Source organism: Lepidochelys kempii, chromosome 1 (genome assembly GCF_965140285.1).
Source record: "Lepidochelys kempii isolate rLepKem1 chromosome 1, rLepKem1.hap1, whole genome shotgun sequence".
NCBI lineage: Eukaryota > Metazoa > Chordata > Testudines > Cheloniidae > Lepidochelys > Lepidochelys kempii.
In genome coordinates this window covers 117,415,365-117,435,914 of record NC_136380.1, presented here as the reverse complement: position 1 = coordinate 117,435,914, position 20,550 = coordinate 117,415,365, and the positions used below count along the sequence as shown (strand labels likewise).

General features: G+C 41.1%; 1 protein-coding gene across 1 annotated transcript in view; it reads left to right on the top strand.

The window, feature by feature from the left end:
- Positions 1-20,550, top strand: part of TMEM182 (transmembrane protein 182) — a 41,780-nt gene that overhangs the window by 10,392 nt on the left and 10,838 nt on the right. The window contains 3 exon segments of the mRNA XM_073351546.1: positions 2,408-2,507; positions 3,065-3,163; positions 16,186-16,323. Coding sequence (XP_073207647.1) covers positions 2,408-2,507; positions 3,065-3,163; positions 16,186-16,323 — 337 coding nt within the window.

Here is a 20,550-nt window from a genome sequence, read left to right as displayed (position 1 = left end):
TGACTTCAAATAATTGTTTCATGACACTTTCCATGGTTCTGTTAGTAGAACACACCATTCTAATCCAGGACTAATCCCTTAATAAAAGTTGCTTTACTTTCTTTTATAGTTGAACCACATTCACTGCACATGCTTCTTTGTAGTGTGACAAAATAAATAGTATCAGTAACTCTAAAAAAAAGGAAATACTGACAATCTGTGATTGAAAAATGCATTTACTTTCATGTGTCTAAGTTGTTCAGTGTAAAAGGGCCATCGCCATAAAAGAATATCACACTTCCATTTTGCGCTATTCTAACTTAATAAATATATATCAGGTTTGCAGTAAATATGTCTTCTAACAACCTGCATATGTGGCATTGGTTAGATATACTAATTGTGTAAAATCTTATCCAGACGTTGAAAAACCTTTACCACTCAGCTGTGGGGTTTTCTGATATGGGTTTGATGTTGGTTGGCACAGGGAGCTTCTTTCACTTTCTTTCCCCAAACATGCCTGTGTAAGATCCAGAAAGATTGCTGCCAGCAGTGTTCCTGTGGCGGGGTAGCTAGCTTATCCAAAATAATAGGGTTCTCTGGGACTGATCCTCTGCTGGGGTAAATTGCCATAGCTCCCTTAACTTCACTGCTTCCCAGGATGGGAAATCAATGGAGTTTTGCCTGAGTAAGGACTGGAGGGTTTGGAACATTGTGCCATATCAGCACCCATTCTTGGGAATGTTCCATGTACTCATGTTGTGTCATATATTCTTGGGAATGCTCACTTGCCATCAAAAGAGAAGGGTACTGGTAGGGCTTTCTCTGTGGGGGACTTAGGAATTCATTCCCCTGTCATGTTCCATTGGCCTTCAGAGCGTGTGGCAAAGCTCCTTCTTTTTAGAACGGCTAACATTTATGCAGCAGGGATTGAGACCTGTGGCTGCAGGGATTTGATTCTCTTTCTGGTTTTGGAGACTGCTTTCTTTCTACAGTATTGCAGTTTAATATGTGTAGGGGGTGGCTGAGTGCCTTGGATAGGTGCTATTATCTGCACCTCTACCCCGATATAACACTGTCCTCGGGAGCCAAAAAATCTTACCGCGTTATATGAAACCGCGTTATATCGAACTTGCTTTGATCCACCGGAGCGCGCAGCCCTGCTCCCCCGGAGCGCTGCTTTACCGCATTATATCCAAATTCGTGTTATATTGGGTCGCGTTATATTGGGGTAGAAGTGTATTGTATATAAATCTGAATAAGTAAATAAAGCACTTGAAGACTTAATCTAGCATAATTAACTGAAGCTAATTGCAAAATATTCCCTTTTAAAGCAAACTGAATTTACAACAAAAGTTTTCATTCAAGTTGGGATTTTGTGTGTGTTCGCTTTCCTGCTAATGGCAGGAGAAATGTTCACTGCCAAATTTACATGTTGTAAGTGCTTGTTGTAACTATGTGCTGCAATGCAGCCCAGGTGGAATAATGAGGGCTCTGCAGCTTCATTTCCCTTTCACTGTTGCTGGTGCACCAACTGCAATAATATTTCAAGTCACTCCCTGTCTCTCTGAATAGTTAGGGGAAGGTCAGCTATTTTTGACTGGCCACGCCTTGATAGAGAAACAGAGTCAAGCTCTTCCATCAATGTCCTAAAATAGAAGGGCCTTTCCATTTGTCAGGCTGAAGTCAGCCTTGTGGAACACAAGTCAGGGAACACAAATCAACCCACAAGGCACAGGGAAAAACCGAAAGGCAAGGAAAGAGAAATTTTTTCAAACACAGGGTGAATTCTCCAACCAGCACCTATTGTCCACTTGCCTAATTTTTTACTTTGAGAGGGTTGATTTTTAAAATACTTAAAAAAATATTCAGATTCATTTGGAAACAAATCAATGATGAAACTGAATGTGGGGATATTTTTTGGAGGCTTCTTCGGGGCGCTGGGAGTTTTGCTCTTTTTGGTGGCCTTTGGGACAGATTACTGGCTTCTTGCTACAGAAGTTGGAAGATGTTCAGAAGGTCCAAACAATACCACGGTTAGTATGTATATTTTTTCTTCAGAATAATAGCTGGCATTAGTTTCACAGATGTGTTAATCTCTTCTTCACGTAGAAAGAACATACTGTATGGACACTAGGTCTGACTCTGGTGTTTATGGGCCTGATCCAAAGCCTACTGCACTTAGTGGATTTTTATTTACTTAATTTGGCTTTGTTCAGGCCCACTGTGCTCAGAACCACGAGGTGCGAGCTGAGCTTTTGACAAAGGAGCTATAATTGTACAGATTTTCTTTAAATAATCTGCATTCAGGTAAGATGCATTTTCAACTAAAAACCTGTATTTGATGGGATTTGATTCTGTTAGCTACCTGAAAAATACCTTGACTGTGCTCATGCATGCAGGCGACAAAGATTGTGTTTGTTTTGTGCAGGAGGAGGTGGTCACTTTCCACCATGAAGGTTTCTTCTGGAGGTGCTGGTTTCTTGGAATTGTAGAAGAGGACACTAACAATATTTGGAAATTCTGGTACAGTAAGTGTAGTTTATATTTTTACATTACCTTTACCATGTTAATGCAAAGGCTGAAATTCTTTTTCATGAAGTGAGCTGTAGCTCACGAAAGCTCATGCTCAAATAAATTGGTTAGTCTCTAAGGTGCCACAAGTACTCCTATTCTTTTTCTTCTTTATCTGGTGCAATATCTATATCTATATCTATGCTATTATCTCATAAATAAGGACTCTCTCTCTCTCTTTCTCTCACACACACACCCCAGATTCTGGCCACCAAAATGATTGCTTTTACTGCTTTGGCAGTGCAAATTACCCTTACAGCTGCCCTAATTGGGCATTCTCCTTAGGTCCAGGAATCCCCAGATGGCATGGAGCTGACAGCTGATATCCCTTACTCAGGCAAAACCCTCAGTGAGGTTAATGGGGCTTTTGCCTGAATAAGAACCTGGAGGCTGGACCCATAGAATTCAGTCTGCCACTTTAGAGAATGTGTTTAAAAGTGTTCTACTCAGCACAAATACAACTCATGATCATATAAATACTTGACATTAATGTTTAGGCTTTTTTTCCCCCTAGCCAACCAATCGCCGTCTAAGAATTGCACACATGCCTACCTTTCTCCATTTCCTTTTATCCGAGATGAACACAACTCAACCTCCTATGACTCTGCAATCAGTAAGTACTTTCTCGGCTTCAAATGTATACAGTGCCTATAGTTTCAGGAAAACAATTTGGATACTTCAGTATGAAGTAGCTTTACCATTTCACGCAGTTTAATTAATGGAGCTTTGGAATTTCATAGTCCATATGATTTTAAAATGTGTTTGGAAGTAAAAATGTAAGTAAAAATTCTATCATTTCATTTCACCAGGACTGCACTGCTCATTTCTTGAAGCCATAATATTTAGGTTACTATTCAGCAAAGACTTAAGCACATGCTTAACATTAATCATGTGAATAATCCTATAGAAGTCAATGGGACTACTCACATCCTTAAAGCTAAGCATGTGCTTAAGGCCTTTGCTGGATAGGGGGTATAGTTTCCAAATGTGAAATTTCCTTTTTAAGAATCTGTTCTTCTGTTTTTCCAATAAACAAAGTATCTTTCCCAAAAAAATCTTAAAATTGAAGATAATATAAGAATATAAAAGAACAATTTAGTGTCTTCAAAGAGAAGATTTATTTTAAACTCCACTAAACTAAGAGCCAGTCTCATAGAATTAGACTGTTCATGTGATGAATTATCCTATTGCATTTATTTATGCTTTTCTCTGATTGGTTGAGTTAGTGGTTCCCTCAATGTTTTTTGTTCCTGTGTCTTTGTGTTGGGCTTTGTAATGGGGTTCGATCACTGCTGGGATGCCTCCTTGTGCCTGGGTCTAGAGATCAGCTCTTGCTTGGTCTGGCACTCCCTTCCATTAGTTCCTTGTACTGTGCCCCTTCCCCCTGCTGGGATTTAGGGTGCTCCCTCTCCGTGACTCGGCCTTCCAGCCAGATCATTATTTAGTCCTCCTCTTCCAGGTGTCAGCATCCGATGGGACAAGCCGTCCATATCCCATGTCAGACAGTCTCTGGTCCAAGTCCAGGTCCACTGGCTGGTAGGGAACCCTGGCTCCCCACTGTCTCCAGGTTCCAGCCCAGGGACCCGATGCCTAGCAACCACCATCTGCTCAATCTCAGACCCCATTGCTATTTCCCTGGGCACCTTCCTACCTCACTTCTTTGTCTTCTGCCCCACCTCAGGATTTACCAACGCAAGCTTCTTCTATTTGCAGTGGCTACCCCACCCCTCTTGGCTTCTTGCCACTCTGTAGTCCAGGGCTTACTCTCCCCATAGATCTCCTTTCCTCTTGCCAATTCCCTTTCTCTCTCTGGAGTGACTGCAGAGCACCTCCCTATAGCTCCCTCCTGCTCTCAACTTCCAGGCTTTATATAAGCCCCAGCCTGCTCCTGCCCAGGTGGGCTTCATCTTCAATTAGACTTTGTCCCTGGTTCTCCTCGAGGTGCAGCCTATGAGGTCAATTGGCCATATTTAACCAGCTCATGCCTTGTGTGGGGTGAGTATGGATACCTTCTATCCTGGAGTTGCTGAAGCTGGGCTTGCAAGTCATCTTGCTCCATCTCTGGGTCACCCACCATGAGAAGCAGTTTACTCTTCTCTTCCATGGTGTTCTGGTACTTCTGCTTATACTCTAAGTCTTGTGAAGCCACTTGCATGGCTTGCTCTACAGCTACCAACTTCTCTTGTAACTCCTGCCTTGGTCTGCTCTCCCTCAGCAGCCTTTCCCTCAGGATCTGAGTTCCCCACTGTATATTGGTTAGCCTCTGTAATTGTCCTAGTATCATTCAGTTTTATCTTCATGGGACCATTTCTTCCTTCTAGTTCCTTCCCACTTTCTGTCATTACCAACCTGTTGGCCTTCTCTGCTACTACCACTACTATGCCCCATATTGAGGGCAATTGGCTCTTTCTTTCTTGAAACCTGGCCCCTTTCCTGGCTATGTTTTACCTTCTTGTGAGGACTATGCTTCCTCACATGTCCCAATTCCTCACAGGAAAAACAGGCACCTCCCCTTCCTGCTCTTGCAACAGGTGGGACTCTTAGTCTGTCCTGTGTTCCTCCCATTAGGACAAACCTTCTTGTCATGAACTAGGTATACCTATTAGTAAGTGTTTTCAGGAGCTGATTCTTGTAGCATATACTGCTTACATAAGAAAATAACTGTACTGTCAACAGTTCTGTTGACGTTTTAAAAATATTAACTAGTAGTCCAGGAGGAGGTCAAACGTGGCCAATCAAGGTCACAGGTCAAATCCATGACTTTACGGCACACCAGAGAAATTTGTCTTTCCAATGACATATTGTGGAACCTTCCTCTCCTAATACCCTAGGAGGAGTTTGCATTCAACTAATCATTCATAAATTCATAAGGAATCCCCAAATTACATTATATGATTACACAGAAGTCGACAAACAAAGAATAAGAATGGGAGAAAGGAACATCATCAACATTTCTTTTTAATTTTAGTTAATATTTGCCAATAGATCCATTGCTCAAATATAATTTACTTAGCAATATTTTATATTAGGAGATTAAAAACAGAGAAAATTGTACAATAGGTGATATCCCAGGAACTCTATATTCAGAGCCATCCCTACTGTACAAATAGATACAGTTGGATTGCTTCGGAGCTCATTAAAATTCTGGTAAGAAAGAGATTGTTTCTGCATCCAGTTCATGGCACACAAGTTCATTTTCAGCATCTGAGTCTAATTTTTTATTAGAGCAGATATTTACATTCAAGAATATTTTATCATGATCATAATAACCTCCTTTGCTATTTAATGCCTTTTTACATTATCATCGTTTTTGCTAGTACAGAAACTTACTCATCTTTAGTCTAGCACTTCCATATCCACAATATTTTAGTAGAACAAGCTTTTGACAACTTGCAGGATCAACATTTGTTAAATTTAGAAATACTAGAAGTGTATCCTCTTATTCTTAACATACCCTGGGTGAAATCTTAGCTCTGATGAAGTGGATGGCAAAACGCCTGTTTATTTCAATAGAGCCAGGATTTCACCTATTACTTTTTGTATCTATTTGGCAGTGTCCAATATTGTATCTCAACTAACCATACAACAAAAGGAAACTATTAAAATATTGATATTATTGCTTCCCTTTATCTGTGCTTCTACTGTTTGCTGATGGTCCCAGCTTACCTTAACCTCAAGGTTGCAAAACAAATTCTATTATAACCCCCATTTTCACATGCTTATAACTTTCTCAGACATTCACCCTTGGAGGTAAAATCTTCCAGTTTGTCTCTTCCTGAAGGTGAACTATTTATTTTAAGGAATCCTGCAAGCCACATTTTAACTGTGAAACTGTGGAGGGAAAAAAAAATCACTTTTCCTTCTGAAAAAAATGCTAGCCACCCTTTTTGGAACATGCATATTGCAAAAGAGATGCTCTAAGCCAGTGGGTCCCAAACTTGTTCCAAGGCTTGTGCAGGGAAAGCCCTTGGCAGGGCAGGCCAGTTTGTTTACTTGCCACGTCCGCAGGTTCGGCTGATTGCGGCTCTCAGTGGCTGCGGTTCGCGGCTCCAGGCCAATGGGAGCTGCTGGAAGTGGCATGGGCCGAGGGACGTCCTGGCTGCCGCTTCCAGCATCTCCCATTGGCCTAAAGCAGCTAACCGCAGCCACCGGGGAGCCACGATCTGCCGAATCTGCAGATGCGGCAGGTAGACAAACCGTCCCGTCCTGCCAGGGGCTTTCCCTGCACAAGGAGTGGAACAAGTTTGGGAACCACTGCTCTAAGCTCAAACAAAAGTTATGGGATTGATGCAGGAATTACTGGGTGAAGTTTTATAGCCTGTGTTATGCAGGAGGTCAAACTAGATTATTTCAGTAGGCCCTTCTGGCCTTAAAATCTGTGAATCTGAGTAAAAACAACAACTGAAGTTTTAAAGCTAAAACTTGTGTGAAAAAATATATGTATGCATGTTATGCAATTTTCAAAAAATTTTCTCTAAGCTATTTATTTTTCAAGCCAAGTAAAGGCACAGGATTTGACCCTGTATGTGCGATTTGACTTTAATGGGCTTTGCATCATATCAGAACAATTTGGTGCTAGCTGCAGGCTGTAGTAGAAACACTAATATTCATGCTTTTCCGGTCCCACACTGAGATCAGTTATTTGTGAACATCATTTCCAGTTTGCCCAGCTAAAGCTGCTCAGGCAGAGAAAAGAAAATAGTCTCCCAAGGCCAAGGAGTTTCTAAACCTGGAAGATTTAAGTAGCACACAGGAGGCCAAATTCCCTGCTGGGATAACTCTGTTAATGTCAGTGAAAATTTGGCCCAAAGCATTTAGGGGCAACAGTTCAAAGGTGCCTCAATCCACCCTCCATTTGTTTGCTTATTCCTTTGCATGCTCAGTTTTCAAGCTGCAATGCTTGTATGCTCAGTGACAGTGATCAAAAATGTGCACGCAGATGGAGGCCTTAGAGTTTATGGCTGTCTTTAAACACTGGTAGATACATTTAATATACAAGTTTATAAAACATCAGGCACAGAGACCAATTCATTCTGCTGCTGAAACTCAGGCTGCAACGCCTTCAGTGGGCAACTCGGGTAGAGATATGGTGACACAAGCCACCCAGAATCTTGGCTTTTTCGGAGATTTAAATGTACATTGTAGTGTTCCTGGTTTTCTTGCATTGTTGCCCACGCTTACATGATCAGCTTTTAACAGTTAGAGTCACAGCTTCAAAACTGTAACTTGTTACACTTTATACAGTCATCATTATTTTGTGCTACTTTACACGTTCACTTTTGTAAACACCATATGTCTTTCGGTGATAGAATGACAGTTTACAATGACAGTGTGCAGATAATAGGCAAACACCTACAGACTCTCGCTGTACTGCCACTGGATCCACTTGCACTGAATTTTATAAAATAATAAAAGTTACAAACGAACAATGAAAGAAAACCAAAATTATTCTGTGCATAAATAAATGAATCAATCGTCAAAATACATTAATCAGAAACATGTACGCTCATTTTTAGCCACGTAATTCTCATGATATTGGTGGGAATCGCACAGATAATGCTGAACACTACTTTGAAAAAGTAAGGATATGGTATTAAAATAGTAATGCAGTGATATCATTATTAATGTATTCTATCTCATGACTTATACCAGATCACTTAACACCAAAGTTCAAGTAGTATCACCTATGTTGTCGAATAACTTGCTACAACATGTTTTTTGAATTAAAGAAATATTATTATTATTTTTTCAAATCTGGAACTGATTGTGCAGGTCTTGCAATGCAAATAGTCCTAATTTGCACATGTAATCCCATTGGCCTCTTTGGGACTCTTCCCAAGAATGAGGGTTGTAACATTTGGTCCCTAGTCAAGACATTCATTTGATTTTAAAATTGATATTTCCAAATTGATTTGCAAATAAAGAGCCATTCCTCAATTGTTTTAAATCGGCATAGCTCCTTTGAAGCCAACTCAGAAAGCCACTGAATTTATACCATCTGAATAATCTGACATGTAGCTGTCATAAATATAAAGGGAAGGGTAACCACCTTTCTGTATACAATGCTATAAAATCCCTCCTGGCCAGAGGTAACATCCTGTTACCTGTAAAGGGTTAAGAAGCTCAGCTAACCTGGCTGGTACCTGACCCAAAGGACTAATAAGGGGACAAGATACTTTCAAATCTTGTTTGGGCGGGGGAAAGGTTTTTATTTGTGCTCTTTGTTTATGGGGTTGTTCTCTCTTGGGACTGAAAGAGGCAAGACAGAAATCCATCTTCTCCAACCCATCCTAATCCAAGTCTCCAATATTGCAACCAGTATAGGTAAGCCAGGCAAGGCAGATTAGTTCATCTTTTGTTTTATGTGAATTTTCCCTGTGTTAAGAGGGAGATTTATTCCTGTTTTCTGTAACTTTAAGGTTTTGCCCAGAGGGGGATCCTCTGTGTTTTGAATCTGAATACCCTGTAAAGTATTTTCCATCCTGATTTTACAGAGATGGTTTTTACTTTTCTTTTTTTTTTAATAAAATACTGCTTTTAAGAACCTGACTGATTTTTCCAAGAACCAGGGGTTTGGGTCTTTGATGATTTTGTAACAAATTGGTTAGGATATTATTCTCAAGCCTCCCCAGGAAAGGGGGTGTAGGGCTTGGGGGGATATTTTGGGGGAAGACGTCTCCAAGTGGTCTCTTTCCCTGTTCTTTGTTTAACACGCTTGGTGGTGGCAGCATACTGTTCAAGGACAAGGCAAAGTTTGTACCTTGGGGAAGTTTTTAACCTAAGCTGGTAAGAATAAGCTTAGGGGGTCTTCCATGCGGGTCCCCACATCTGTACCCTAGAGTTCAGAGTGGGGAAGGAACCCTAACAGTAGCCCTTACTAGCTTTTTTTCCTCATCCTATCTATTTATAGTCTGTGTTTTGTACAGTACTGAGCACACACTGTCAGCACTTAACATAATACATAATGATATGGATGCAGAATGACCATAGAGATTAGGAGAATTTCAGTTTTTTCAACTATTATGTTTTAATGACTGAATCAAATTTTTGGCAGCTGTGTTCCTGTTTTGAGACCAACCTAATAGAACTAGCATACATGTCTAGTCGATTAGTCTGTGAAATATTAGCCCTGGCATTTGAAAATAAAAATGTCATATGTTACCTCTAAGGTTTCTATCTCCAGGGCAAGAATTGTTTTGTATAATACGGGCACATATTTGAGCCCAACAATCTTCCAGCTATACATTTCCAAGGAGAAATATTTAACAGAGAAATGTATCAGCAGCATGAAAATTGTGTTTATTTTACTGTTAAGATTCAGTGTTTTGTTTTGTTTTTAAAAGAAGTAATTATTACTCAGCGGTAATTGCTGGTAATAGAAATCTTATGAAAAAAAACTGTCTGGCAAGATTTATACTGTTTCCAGCTGGGTCTCAGAAAGGATTGGCCCAATACTCACAGGATGGGCCCAACTGATCTCCCTTACATTGGTTTTGACTTCAGAGGAACCACTCCTGATTTACACTGCTGTATCAGGCCCTCTACGTCTAGCTTTTATTTTATATTTTTGGGGGGACATTTTGATACTTCTGTCCCTGGCAGAACACAAGAAGGCAAAGAAAAACAAAGTTTAGTTCAGTATTGGAGTTTGTGGGTTAATGTTCAGGTCAATTCTTCTCCAAATCAGTTAGCACTCCTTTTTCATGATTGCATACACCTGTACCCACACACATGTCAAAAGGGCTTTTGGCTTTACAGTATTTTAATAAATGTATCTTTTGCTTTAACTTGTTGCTTTCTATAGACAAGTGGTTCCCAGACTTGTTCCGCCACTTGTTCAGGGAAAGCCCCTGCCGGGCCAGGTTAGTTTGTTTACCTACCGTGTCCGCAGGTTTGGCTGATCGCAGCTCCGATCACGGCTCCTAGTGGCCGCGGTTCGCTGCTCCAGGCCAATGGGGGCTGCAGGAAGCAGTGGCAAACCGGCCCGGCCTGGCAGGGGCTTTCCCTGAACAAGCGGCGGAACAAGTTTGGGAACCACTGCTATAGACTATCAGAAATGTATTCAGTATGTTCTCTGAATGGACCAAATTTTAAGGCATTTGCAGCTAGAATTCTAGGTGTTGCAGAAAGATTAATAAAATAATTGGTATAGTTTCATGAATTTGGTATTAAGATCTCCAGCTAGAGATCTGTGCACACCCTTGTTACAGTTGTATCCTCAACTAGCCTATGCCAGAATATCTTATTTTATAGATTCTGGGGTATGCATCGCCCTTGCACATGATGTGTGTGTTGTGGACTATTCAAGTCCTGATTCTCTGCATAACATTTCACAATATATTTGTCACCAGTGATACTTTGGATGCCCTCTTTCTTTGGAAAATCCTCTCACATCCCTTGACATAAGCTTTAAAACAGCTGAGAGTAATGCTTAATGAAGCCAGTATGATCATGTCCTATCATGTTTCTCTACCTCACTGACACCGTTGTACTGCTGTAGTTACATTAGGCACCCTTTAAGTCTTCCTAGATCAAACATACCACTACTTTTCTTCTTTATCTGTAGTACAGGTATGCATTAAAATACCAGATCATGAATTCCTTTGCTAGCAGGGGTAGAGAGCTATTTCCCCCAGCTACCACGGGAACCATTTCTCAATATTCAGTTCACTGCTGAAGACCAGCCACTTCAGCTAATTAATAAATGATGTAGAGAAGCTCTGAAGGGAATCCCCTTAATCCTCAGTTGGTGGGTTGATAGGGTTTTTGGAATAAAGCAGGCTAATAAGGGAACAAGAGAATCAACCTGAGTGCTTCACTAGTGACTGAAGATGTTGTTCTTCAGGAAAAATAAATAAAAAGACAAAATTACATGCCAAGCAATTTGGAAAACTGGTAGCACATGAAAATGTTAATGTTCCTGTGCTCTATTCTGAATGGAGCAGAGCACAAAGACAGACAGCCTGTTCTCCTGTTTTGTTCCAAGCACGATTATATTTTCAGGCTTGCCTGACACTCCCAAGGGAAGTTCTGTGTCGAGATGAAGGGAAAGTTTGCTGAACTGATTTATGGAACTGTTAAGTTTTAAATTATTGCACCATAAAATGGTGGTATGTAAGATAAATACTGTCTATAGGGTTACCTCAGAATGTGCAGTATTCCCTTGTACTTTCTTACTTTGACTTAAATACTACAAATACAGTACTGAAGTTAGCTAACTCAGTACATCTGGGAAATTAATTTACTTAGGATCTGATTCTTCCACCCTGGCTACGGTTGAGTAGTACCTTACTTTGAGCCAGAACATAGCCTATCCTAAGCACTGTCTCAAGGGAGTAGAAGGGGTGTAAGACTCCCTTTAATCCCTTGCACAGGCACACAATACTATCGCTTCTTGCAAGCAGTCCCCCCTGAACTACTATGTCCCTCCTTACATAGGTGTAGAGAGGGAGGGCATGTGGAGAGCTTTGACTCTGCTCCCTTCCCCACAAAATGCCTGGCAGCACACTGGCATGTAGAGGAATGCACGCTGCAACCCTTATAGACCGGTTGTAGTTTACTCACTCTCCAGAGCAGCAGGGAGACAGAGAGATAGTGATTTGGGGAGTTATAATCTCCCCATCCCAGGCAGCTTCAGGCAGCACAACAACATACTGTCCCTTTCTATGGGCTGTTTTGCAAACTGATGTCCAAATTCCTATGAGTAGTAGTGGTTTGACTTTTGGCGTAAGGTATTATTCAGTTTGAGTAAAGACTGCATAATTTGACCCTTAGTTTTCCCAGGTGGTTGGCAAGTTTTTACATATCATTCCTGTGCAATTTGGGAGTATTTTGTAATTTCATTTTGGGCACCTGTGGTAGCACATGTCCATGGCTCAAAATGCATTAATGCAGAGTACTCGTTTTATACACAATCAGTCTAAAATAAAATGGCAATGTTACATGTAAATCAAGTTTTGAAACATTTAAGTTTTTGTTCTTAGACAGGCCCATCAATGTGGTTTCTAAACATCTTCCAGAGTTTAAAATAATGACAAGAATGTGTGTTACATAATCAGATAAAGATACTCTCTATTCTGCCCCCAAGGGGAGTGAGTTAGGTGGGATTTGGTGTATTTATTCCAGAGATGCCAATAGATTAAGTGTTGCTGTGTGGGAAAGCAAGGTCAAAGAAGTGGGATATGCATTTGGATCTGAAGGTAGTGAGGTTCGTGGTCATCCATAGTTCCCGTTGGAATGTATTCCAAAATCAGTGGTCCACCACCAAGAATGACCTGTCTCCTGCACAAAGAAGCCCTTAGACCGTTGCACTGTTATTGAGAAGTAGAGTTGGCGAGATCTTGGATAATGAGGGAGTCTTTTAGTTATCCTGGGTCTAAGTGTTTAAGGACCTGGAAAATGAATACTGAGGTCCTAAAGTTAACTCATTGTTCAGTAGGAACCCAGCGGAGTGGAAAAGTACTGGGGTACTGTTGCTGACAAGGCAAGCTACTCCATTCTGACCTGTTACAGCCTTTTCAAAGGATGATGGTTTCAAGCCACCATATATGGAATTGCAATATTCCAGTCTGGAAGTAATGAAGGAGTTCATGGACACCTGGCCAAGTTGGCATGGTGTTTCCTAGCTAGTGATTGATGAATGAATATATTTTTTGTGGCTGACACTATGTGGGAGGCCAGTTTCAGTGGACACTACAGAAGGACTCTTAGACTTCTGACTACCTTAAAGTCTGGGGGCAAACTTCCTTGACTAGTGGAGACATCACATAGTGACAAGCACTGTAAAATCTTTCCCTTTAACTACCAGAATAAATTCATTCTTGCTTGAGTTTAACTTCAGCCAACTCTTTCACAGCCATATGCTGATCTTGGCTGGATAGTGGAATAGCTGAATGACAGAGGGCTTAATGGATGAAAGATAAACAGTTGAGTATCATCTAAACATTGTTGGCATTTGAGTCCATAGAGACTCACAGTTTGTCCCCATGCCACTTGTAAATACTGAATAGGCTAGGAGAGTGGTCTGAATCCTACAGAACACCACAGTTGAGAGCTCTGGTACCAGGAGAGAAGTTGCCTGTTACCAGCTTTTGGGTGCAGCCCTTCAGGAAGAAGGCACACCATTTTAGAGTGTTTCCCCAGACAAGTACCACAAATGTCATTGACAACTGAGTATTTCATTACCAGTAGTGCTTCCCTCCATGTATTTTACTATGACTTCTTCTTTTTCCTTTTTAAGAGACAATGGTTTGGCAAATAAATAGTGGATTTGAAAAATCCCAATTTTTGATTTTGCAAAGTTATATACTCTTGCCTGTCAGACTTTGCTTCACTTTCTAGTGTGCAAAATTGGCAATTAATGTGTTGTTGGCTGCAAGAAAAGAGTTTGGGATCGTCATAGAAGTTTGCCATTATTTTTACAGGCATCATAGGTAAATATTTTAAACAAAAAACCTGGAGCCATATATACAAATGTATATACACACACAAACCACCTGTCACATGTAGATGTTAGCAGTATTTAGTTTATACTAATAAGAAAGTTATGTTAGTAGAACTGGGAAAGCTTTCCTTACTCAAGTGAAGGTTTTAATGAATCTGAATTAGTTACATTTGTACTCCCTTTGTGTTCATTTTCCATGAACATTTAAGCAATTCAAGGTCTGCTCATAGAATTTTCACACAAAGCAAATTTCAAAGCTGCCTGTATGAGTACTTCCAGAAAGTAAATATTCAGATTACATACCAAAATTTTTATGCTGGAGGTGCTTGTGTTCTTGTCCACTCAGAAAACAGAAACAATTCCATGTGACTTTTCTGACCAACCATAAAGATACAGAGGAAAGCTTTTGCCAGGTATGTTTTTGCCAATATGTCCTTCTCTATATGTGACTTCCAAGTCTCCTGAGCCATCAACACAAAATAGTTGGGTGGTTATAGACTAGTTTTGCAGCTTAGGTTTTAAATGGGGAAGTAATGTCCAATGGGCCTGCAGATTTTCATGAAACTTCCTGAACTACCCATGTGAATATCACAATATGACACTTCTTCAAAGGCCCAAGACTGAAGGCCTTGAGAGATTTATTCCTTCAACCCGTGATTCACTGTCCATTAAATAAATCATGTAAGTATGTGTTTACCTTTAAATATGTGCTTCAATGCTTTACTGAACTGGGGCCCTAGTTCCCAGGAGATCTCTCCATCAATGTTTATCTGTGAAGGAAGAACCCTTTGCGCTGGCTGTGAACCTAAAAATACAGTTAGCTGCTCTGATAGCCACTTTAGGACAGATGATGGAAGGGCAGTCCTTCCTACCCCTGAGCTGGCCCATGGATGCTACAGGAATATGATTACCTTTCTGAAGATTTGTCTGATTAATATTTAAATCTCTGTTAACAAGAAGGTATTAGTTAACATATTATAACTAACACATTCTAAAAGTCTACCATAGACAAGGCAGTGTAAACTTCAACACAAGCTAAGCTGGTCAAGTTAAAGCCTGTAGACTTTTAGAACATATTACTTAGAAGGTGTTAACTAACACCCAACAGTGCACCTTAAAATCCTAGTCTAGATAAAATCGGAGTGACTCCAGAGTGGCTGCTTCTAAAGAGCTGTAAATTTGAAATTTTCAGTTTACAAATCCAAATGTAAAAGCTGCTTAGTTGTGTCATGCCAACTAATGGTCAATGGTACTAAGAAGTCACTTTTTCTTCGATGTTATCTGGTTTGCATGCTTTTCCTTAGCCAGGTAGAAATATTTTTACTGACTGAATTTCCAGAGCTCTGCAGTTTTCAGATCCAGAGTTAGAGATTGTAACAACTCCTAATTTGACTAATGGGCTGCATTAGTACACCTCTTCTTAAATTTACAAGAGGAATTAATTTTGCTATATTAGCCTTTGTCAAATGATGACTTAGCTTAAGAGACGTGCAATTAACCAGTTAAAAAATCATTGTTAGAAATACTTTTTTGGCCCATGTATCACAAAACTCTTAGCCCATTTATCACCAGCTTCATCCATTAATTCAGCATGGATTGTCCTTGACTAACAGGGTTTTCTGAAACTTTACATTTTGAATTTAATAAAGTACAAAGAGCTTTACTGACAGAATGGGTCTGATTAAAAGCACTTAGTTGTTCTTCAGAAACATCATTTACATTTTTGCTGTGATAGGTTTCTTAAAAACTATTCAGGGCCGGATCTTAGATTGTTGAGTGGTGATATTTCAATATGTTACTACTTTTTCCCCTCTTCAATTTGGTAGAACAATTGTACCCAGTCAAGCTGAGCAGTGATCCAAACGTTTCCTGGCTACCGTTTTGGTGCACCATTTTTTAAAGTACTTAAATTTGGTCAAGTAAATGAACTTATTAAGCATACATACATTGCGTAAATACAGAGTTCCAGGGTTTCATACCCCTCTATTATATATTTCATGATCACCAGATAAAATCTAGGGTTCAAAAGTAATTCAGTCCATGTGGTAAAATGTATACTCAATGGAAGCAGTCCTGGAATGACTGTTTGGTTTGATAATAAGAAAAATGGAAATAGAAAAAAAATCTTTACTACAAAACTGTATTTGAGTTCTAAGGATGTTTGTGTTCTTTCCCTCTTTTCTGGTTGCCAGTTTATCGTGGTATCTGGACTGTGCTCATGCTCCTGGGGGTGATCACTGTTCTGGTGGCCAGCTTCTTCATCATCTGTGCAGCTCCCTTTGCCAGCCATATTCTATACAAAGCAGGAGGAGGCATTTTCATCGCTGCAGGTGGGTATCATGTACACTCAGTCAATGGTAGCTGTCAACACAGTGAGGCTGTTTTCCCCACTTTTAAATATCTACCTGATTAGCCCCAGTAGTAAAAAAAATCCTATACTTCCGTGCTCTGGGTACGTCAAGGGCCTCACTTGGAGATGCTATTTCCAATGTTTCTTAGACATACATCTGTATAAAAGTTACTTTTGGGTTAAGATAAAGACCCCAAGATTTAAGTTAAATCACACAATTACATTTCAATTTTAGACTACTTTTCACAAACAAAATGAAATAATATTTACTAGTGCTGCCCATCGTAACGTGATTTCCGAGTGCTTGATTTAAGGTGATATTTTTGCAAGAAAAACGATCATAATGGACTTTGTTGAAGTTGCAAGCCCCAGTACATTCATATGAGCATTATATCAGAAAGATTTTGAATGAGATTGGAGTGCATGGGAGTATTGTTTGTAAAGTGAAACTTGAATAAATAGTAGCTCTAAAAAAATTATCAACGAAGGATGGCTTATAGCTGACTTCCCATCTCCTTGTGAAATTGTAACCTTAAAGACTCTTCTGACTCTCTGGTGTCCCTAAATATGTCCCCTTGTTAAAGTTCATGTGTTGATTTAGATTTCATTTGTTACACACTTAGCATATTGTCCTTTTTTAACGTTTTCTTTATTGAAAATGTCAATTACTATCCAGGAAATATGATGAAGAGCAAAATATGACTTGTACAGGAATAGTAACAGCCCAGGTAAATTGAGCAGAACAATAAAAAACTGGAGACGTTTTTGTGTGTTTCCATTGGTTCTTGCACATCAGAGTACAGAAAGAAAATTTTCCAAAGGGATGGTGTCCAGATGTATAATATACATTAAAATAAACACAAACAACATATATTCAAATATGCTAAGGCAAAGTCCATTTAGGCCTATTAAACTGAGGACGGATGTATGTTGAGAAAATTTCAAAACTATTGGCCAAATTGCAAGGTGAAAGTGTCCACTGCAATGTAAGCCCAGGGTTAGTTGGGACATGAATCAGATGACCTGTGTTAGAGAAACTGGGGCTTGAGTGTCTACACTCATTCTTAACCCTACATTAAGACTTTTCTAACTGGGGCTCGAATTTGAGGCTCTGGCATCTACACTACACTATGCAGACCCGAATCAAACCAACCATATCCCAGACTCCCTAGTGCCTTTCTGAAATGTGGCTACTGTGGTCCTTTTGAACATGGTTCAAAACCTGGTCTTTTTGAACATGTGGGAAATCTTTACTGCCCACCTTGCACGTTAGAGGAAGTTTGAACAGCCTGCCAGTGCAGCCTGTCGAGCAACATGGAGATCCCTCTTCAAGAAGTTCTCTTGCTTGCGCTTTCACTCCTGTGTGAGAAAACAGGGAGAGGTGCTGGTAGACATTTTGGCAGCCTCTTCTGACCCACCAAAGGCACCTGATAGAGCTTTGGAGGAGGAAGAGGAGAAGGCAGAGGAGGAAGAGTCCACTGGCATGGCAGACTAGCACTGTCTGCTGCTGCTCAGTGCCCTTATTATAGCCGCTGATGCCCGCTGCTTAGACCAGCGCTTCTGGCACAGGGTCACAAGCACAAACTGGAGGGATCACATCGTCATGCACACCTGGGATTACCAGCAGTGGGTCCAGAACTTTTGCATGAAGAAAGCTACATTTCTGGAGCCTTGTGAGCAGCTTGCCCCAAGCCTTCAGCGTAAAGATACATACATGAGGCCTCCCTTGCTGGTCCAAAAGTGGATTGCTACAGCCATCTGGAAGTGGCCACCCGAGGGCGCTGTAGGTCCATTGCCAACCAGTTTGGTGTTGGAAAGTCGACTGTGGGTAAGGTGGGGGCAGAGGTTTCTGAGGCAATCAGGCATGTCCCAGATGACTGGAAAAAGGCTAATGTAGTGCCAATCTTTAAAAAAGGGAAGAGGAGGATCCTGGGAACTACAGGCCAGTCAGCCTCACCTCAGTCCCCGGAAAAATCATGGAGCAGGTCCTCAAAGAATCAATCCGGAAACACTTACATGAGAGGAAAGTGATCAGGAACAGTCAGCATGGATTCACCAAGGGAAGGTCATGCCTGACTAATCTAATTGCCTTCTATGATGAGATTACTGGTTCTGTGGGTGAAGGGAAAGCAGTGGATGTATTGTTTCTTGACTTTAGCAAAGCTTTTGACACAGTCTCCCACAGTATTCTTGTCAGCAAGTTAAAGAAGTATGGGCTGGATGAATGCACTATAAGGTGGGTAGAAAGTTGGCTAGATTGTCGGGCTCAGCGGGTAGTGATCAATGGCTCCATGTCTAGTTGGCAGCCGGTGTCAAGTGGAGTGCCCCAGGGTTCGGTCCTGGGGCTGGTTTTGTTCAATATCTTCATAAATGATCTGGAGGATCTGGAGGATTGCACTCTCAGCAAATTTGTGGATGATACTAAACTGGGAGGAGTGGTAGATACGCTGGAGGGCAGGGATAGGATACAGAGGGACCTAGACAAATTGGAGGATTGGGCCAAAAGAAATCGGATGCGGTTCAATAAGGATAAGTGCAGGGTCCTGCACTTAGGACGGAAGAACCCAATGCACAGCTACAGACTAGGGACCAAATGACTAGGCAGCAGTTCTGCGGAAAAGGACCTAGGTGTGACAGTGGACGAGAAGCTGGATATGAGTCAGCAGTGTGCCCTTGTTGCCAAGAAGGCCAATGGCATTTTGGGATGTATAAGTAGGGGCATAGTGAGCAGATCGAGGGACGTGATCATCCCCCTCTATTCGACGTTTGTGAGGCCTCATCTGGAGTACTGTGTCCAGTTTTGGGCCCCACACTTCAAGAAGGATGTGGATAAATTGGAGAGAGTCCAGTGAAGGGCAACAAAAATGATTAGGGGTCTGGAACACATGAGTTATGAGGAGAGGCTGAGGGAACTGGGATTGTTTAGTCTGCAGAAGAGAAGAATGAGGGGGGATTTGATAGCTGCTTTCAACTACCTGAGAGGTGGTTCCAGAGAAGATGGTTCTAGACTATTCTCAGTGGTAGAAGAGGACAGGACAAGGAGTAATGGTCTCAAGTTGCAGTGGGGAGGTTTAGGTTGGATATTAGGAAAAACTTTTTCACTAGGAGGGTGGTGAAACACTGCAATGCGTTACCTAGGGAGGTGGTAGAATCTCCTTCCTTAGAAGTTTTTAAGGTCAGGCTTGACAAAGCCCTGGCTGGGATGATTTAATTGGGGATTGGTCCTGCTTTGAGCAGGGGGTTGGACTAGATGACCTCCTGAGGTCCCTTCCAACCCTGATATTCTATGATTCTATGTGGTTTACCCCAAGATAATAAAATAATGTCAGTGCGAGGTGGCCGTGGAAAACACACCCTTATCCAGAGTGTGACTACCTACATGGGGTTCCTGCTTCAGAAAAAGTTTGCAGCTATCAGCACCCACGATTGGGTCAGAATTCATGTAGGAATCAACAGGATGCTGCGCTGGCTTTCCACCTGGCTTACCCTGTTGTGGGTTCATGCAAACACGCAGACCTCCACACCCTTCCTTCACCCCGCAGCCAGCACATTTCTGGATAAAAATTCAAACTACAGTCATTTTTGAGGCACAGGATTTTGTCACCTATGGTTGGCATGGACTATGTCTAATTGAAATGAACTCGTTCTGGAAATGGAAAACATTTCCCCAAACATACTCACACAGTTCACTGTTTCCAGGCAGCTCCATAGACTGTTGCGGATTAGAGCAGCAAGCTTAAATGCATGACAATGTGATGTTGTTATTTTTAAGAACCAGAATGGCCCTAGCAAAAATTTGTGTCTTTCCAGTAAAAATACTCTTTAAAGGTATACTTGACTGTTTGCGTTTCTCAGGCACCTTTTGAACTCCAGGTGGTGGGGGAGGGGGAAAAGGAGAACAACAAGACACTAGCCATTAGCAGATGCCGTGGCTTGCAGCATGTTTCTCATACCTTTTGCATTGGTTCTTAGAGTAGAAATACCTCCCATTAGTGTAGCAATTAACATTAAATTGGAGCCAGGAACTTACTGGGATCAAGGGTGGGTTCTGTCCCTTCTGTGTCTGCTGCAGACTCAGCAGTGGGATGTTCCTTGTGGGAGTATCAAACAGCTCCTCTGAGTATGGACCCAGAATTTGCTGCTGATCCTGTTCCAAAGCCTGCTTTCAGACCAGTTTCAGCAACAGAATAACTTCCTGGTCCTCAGT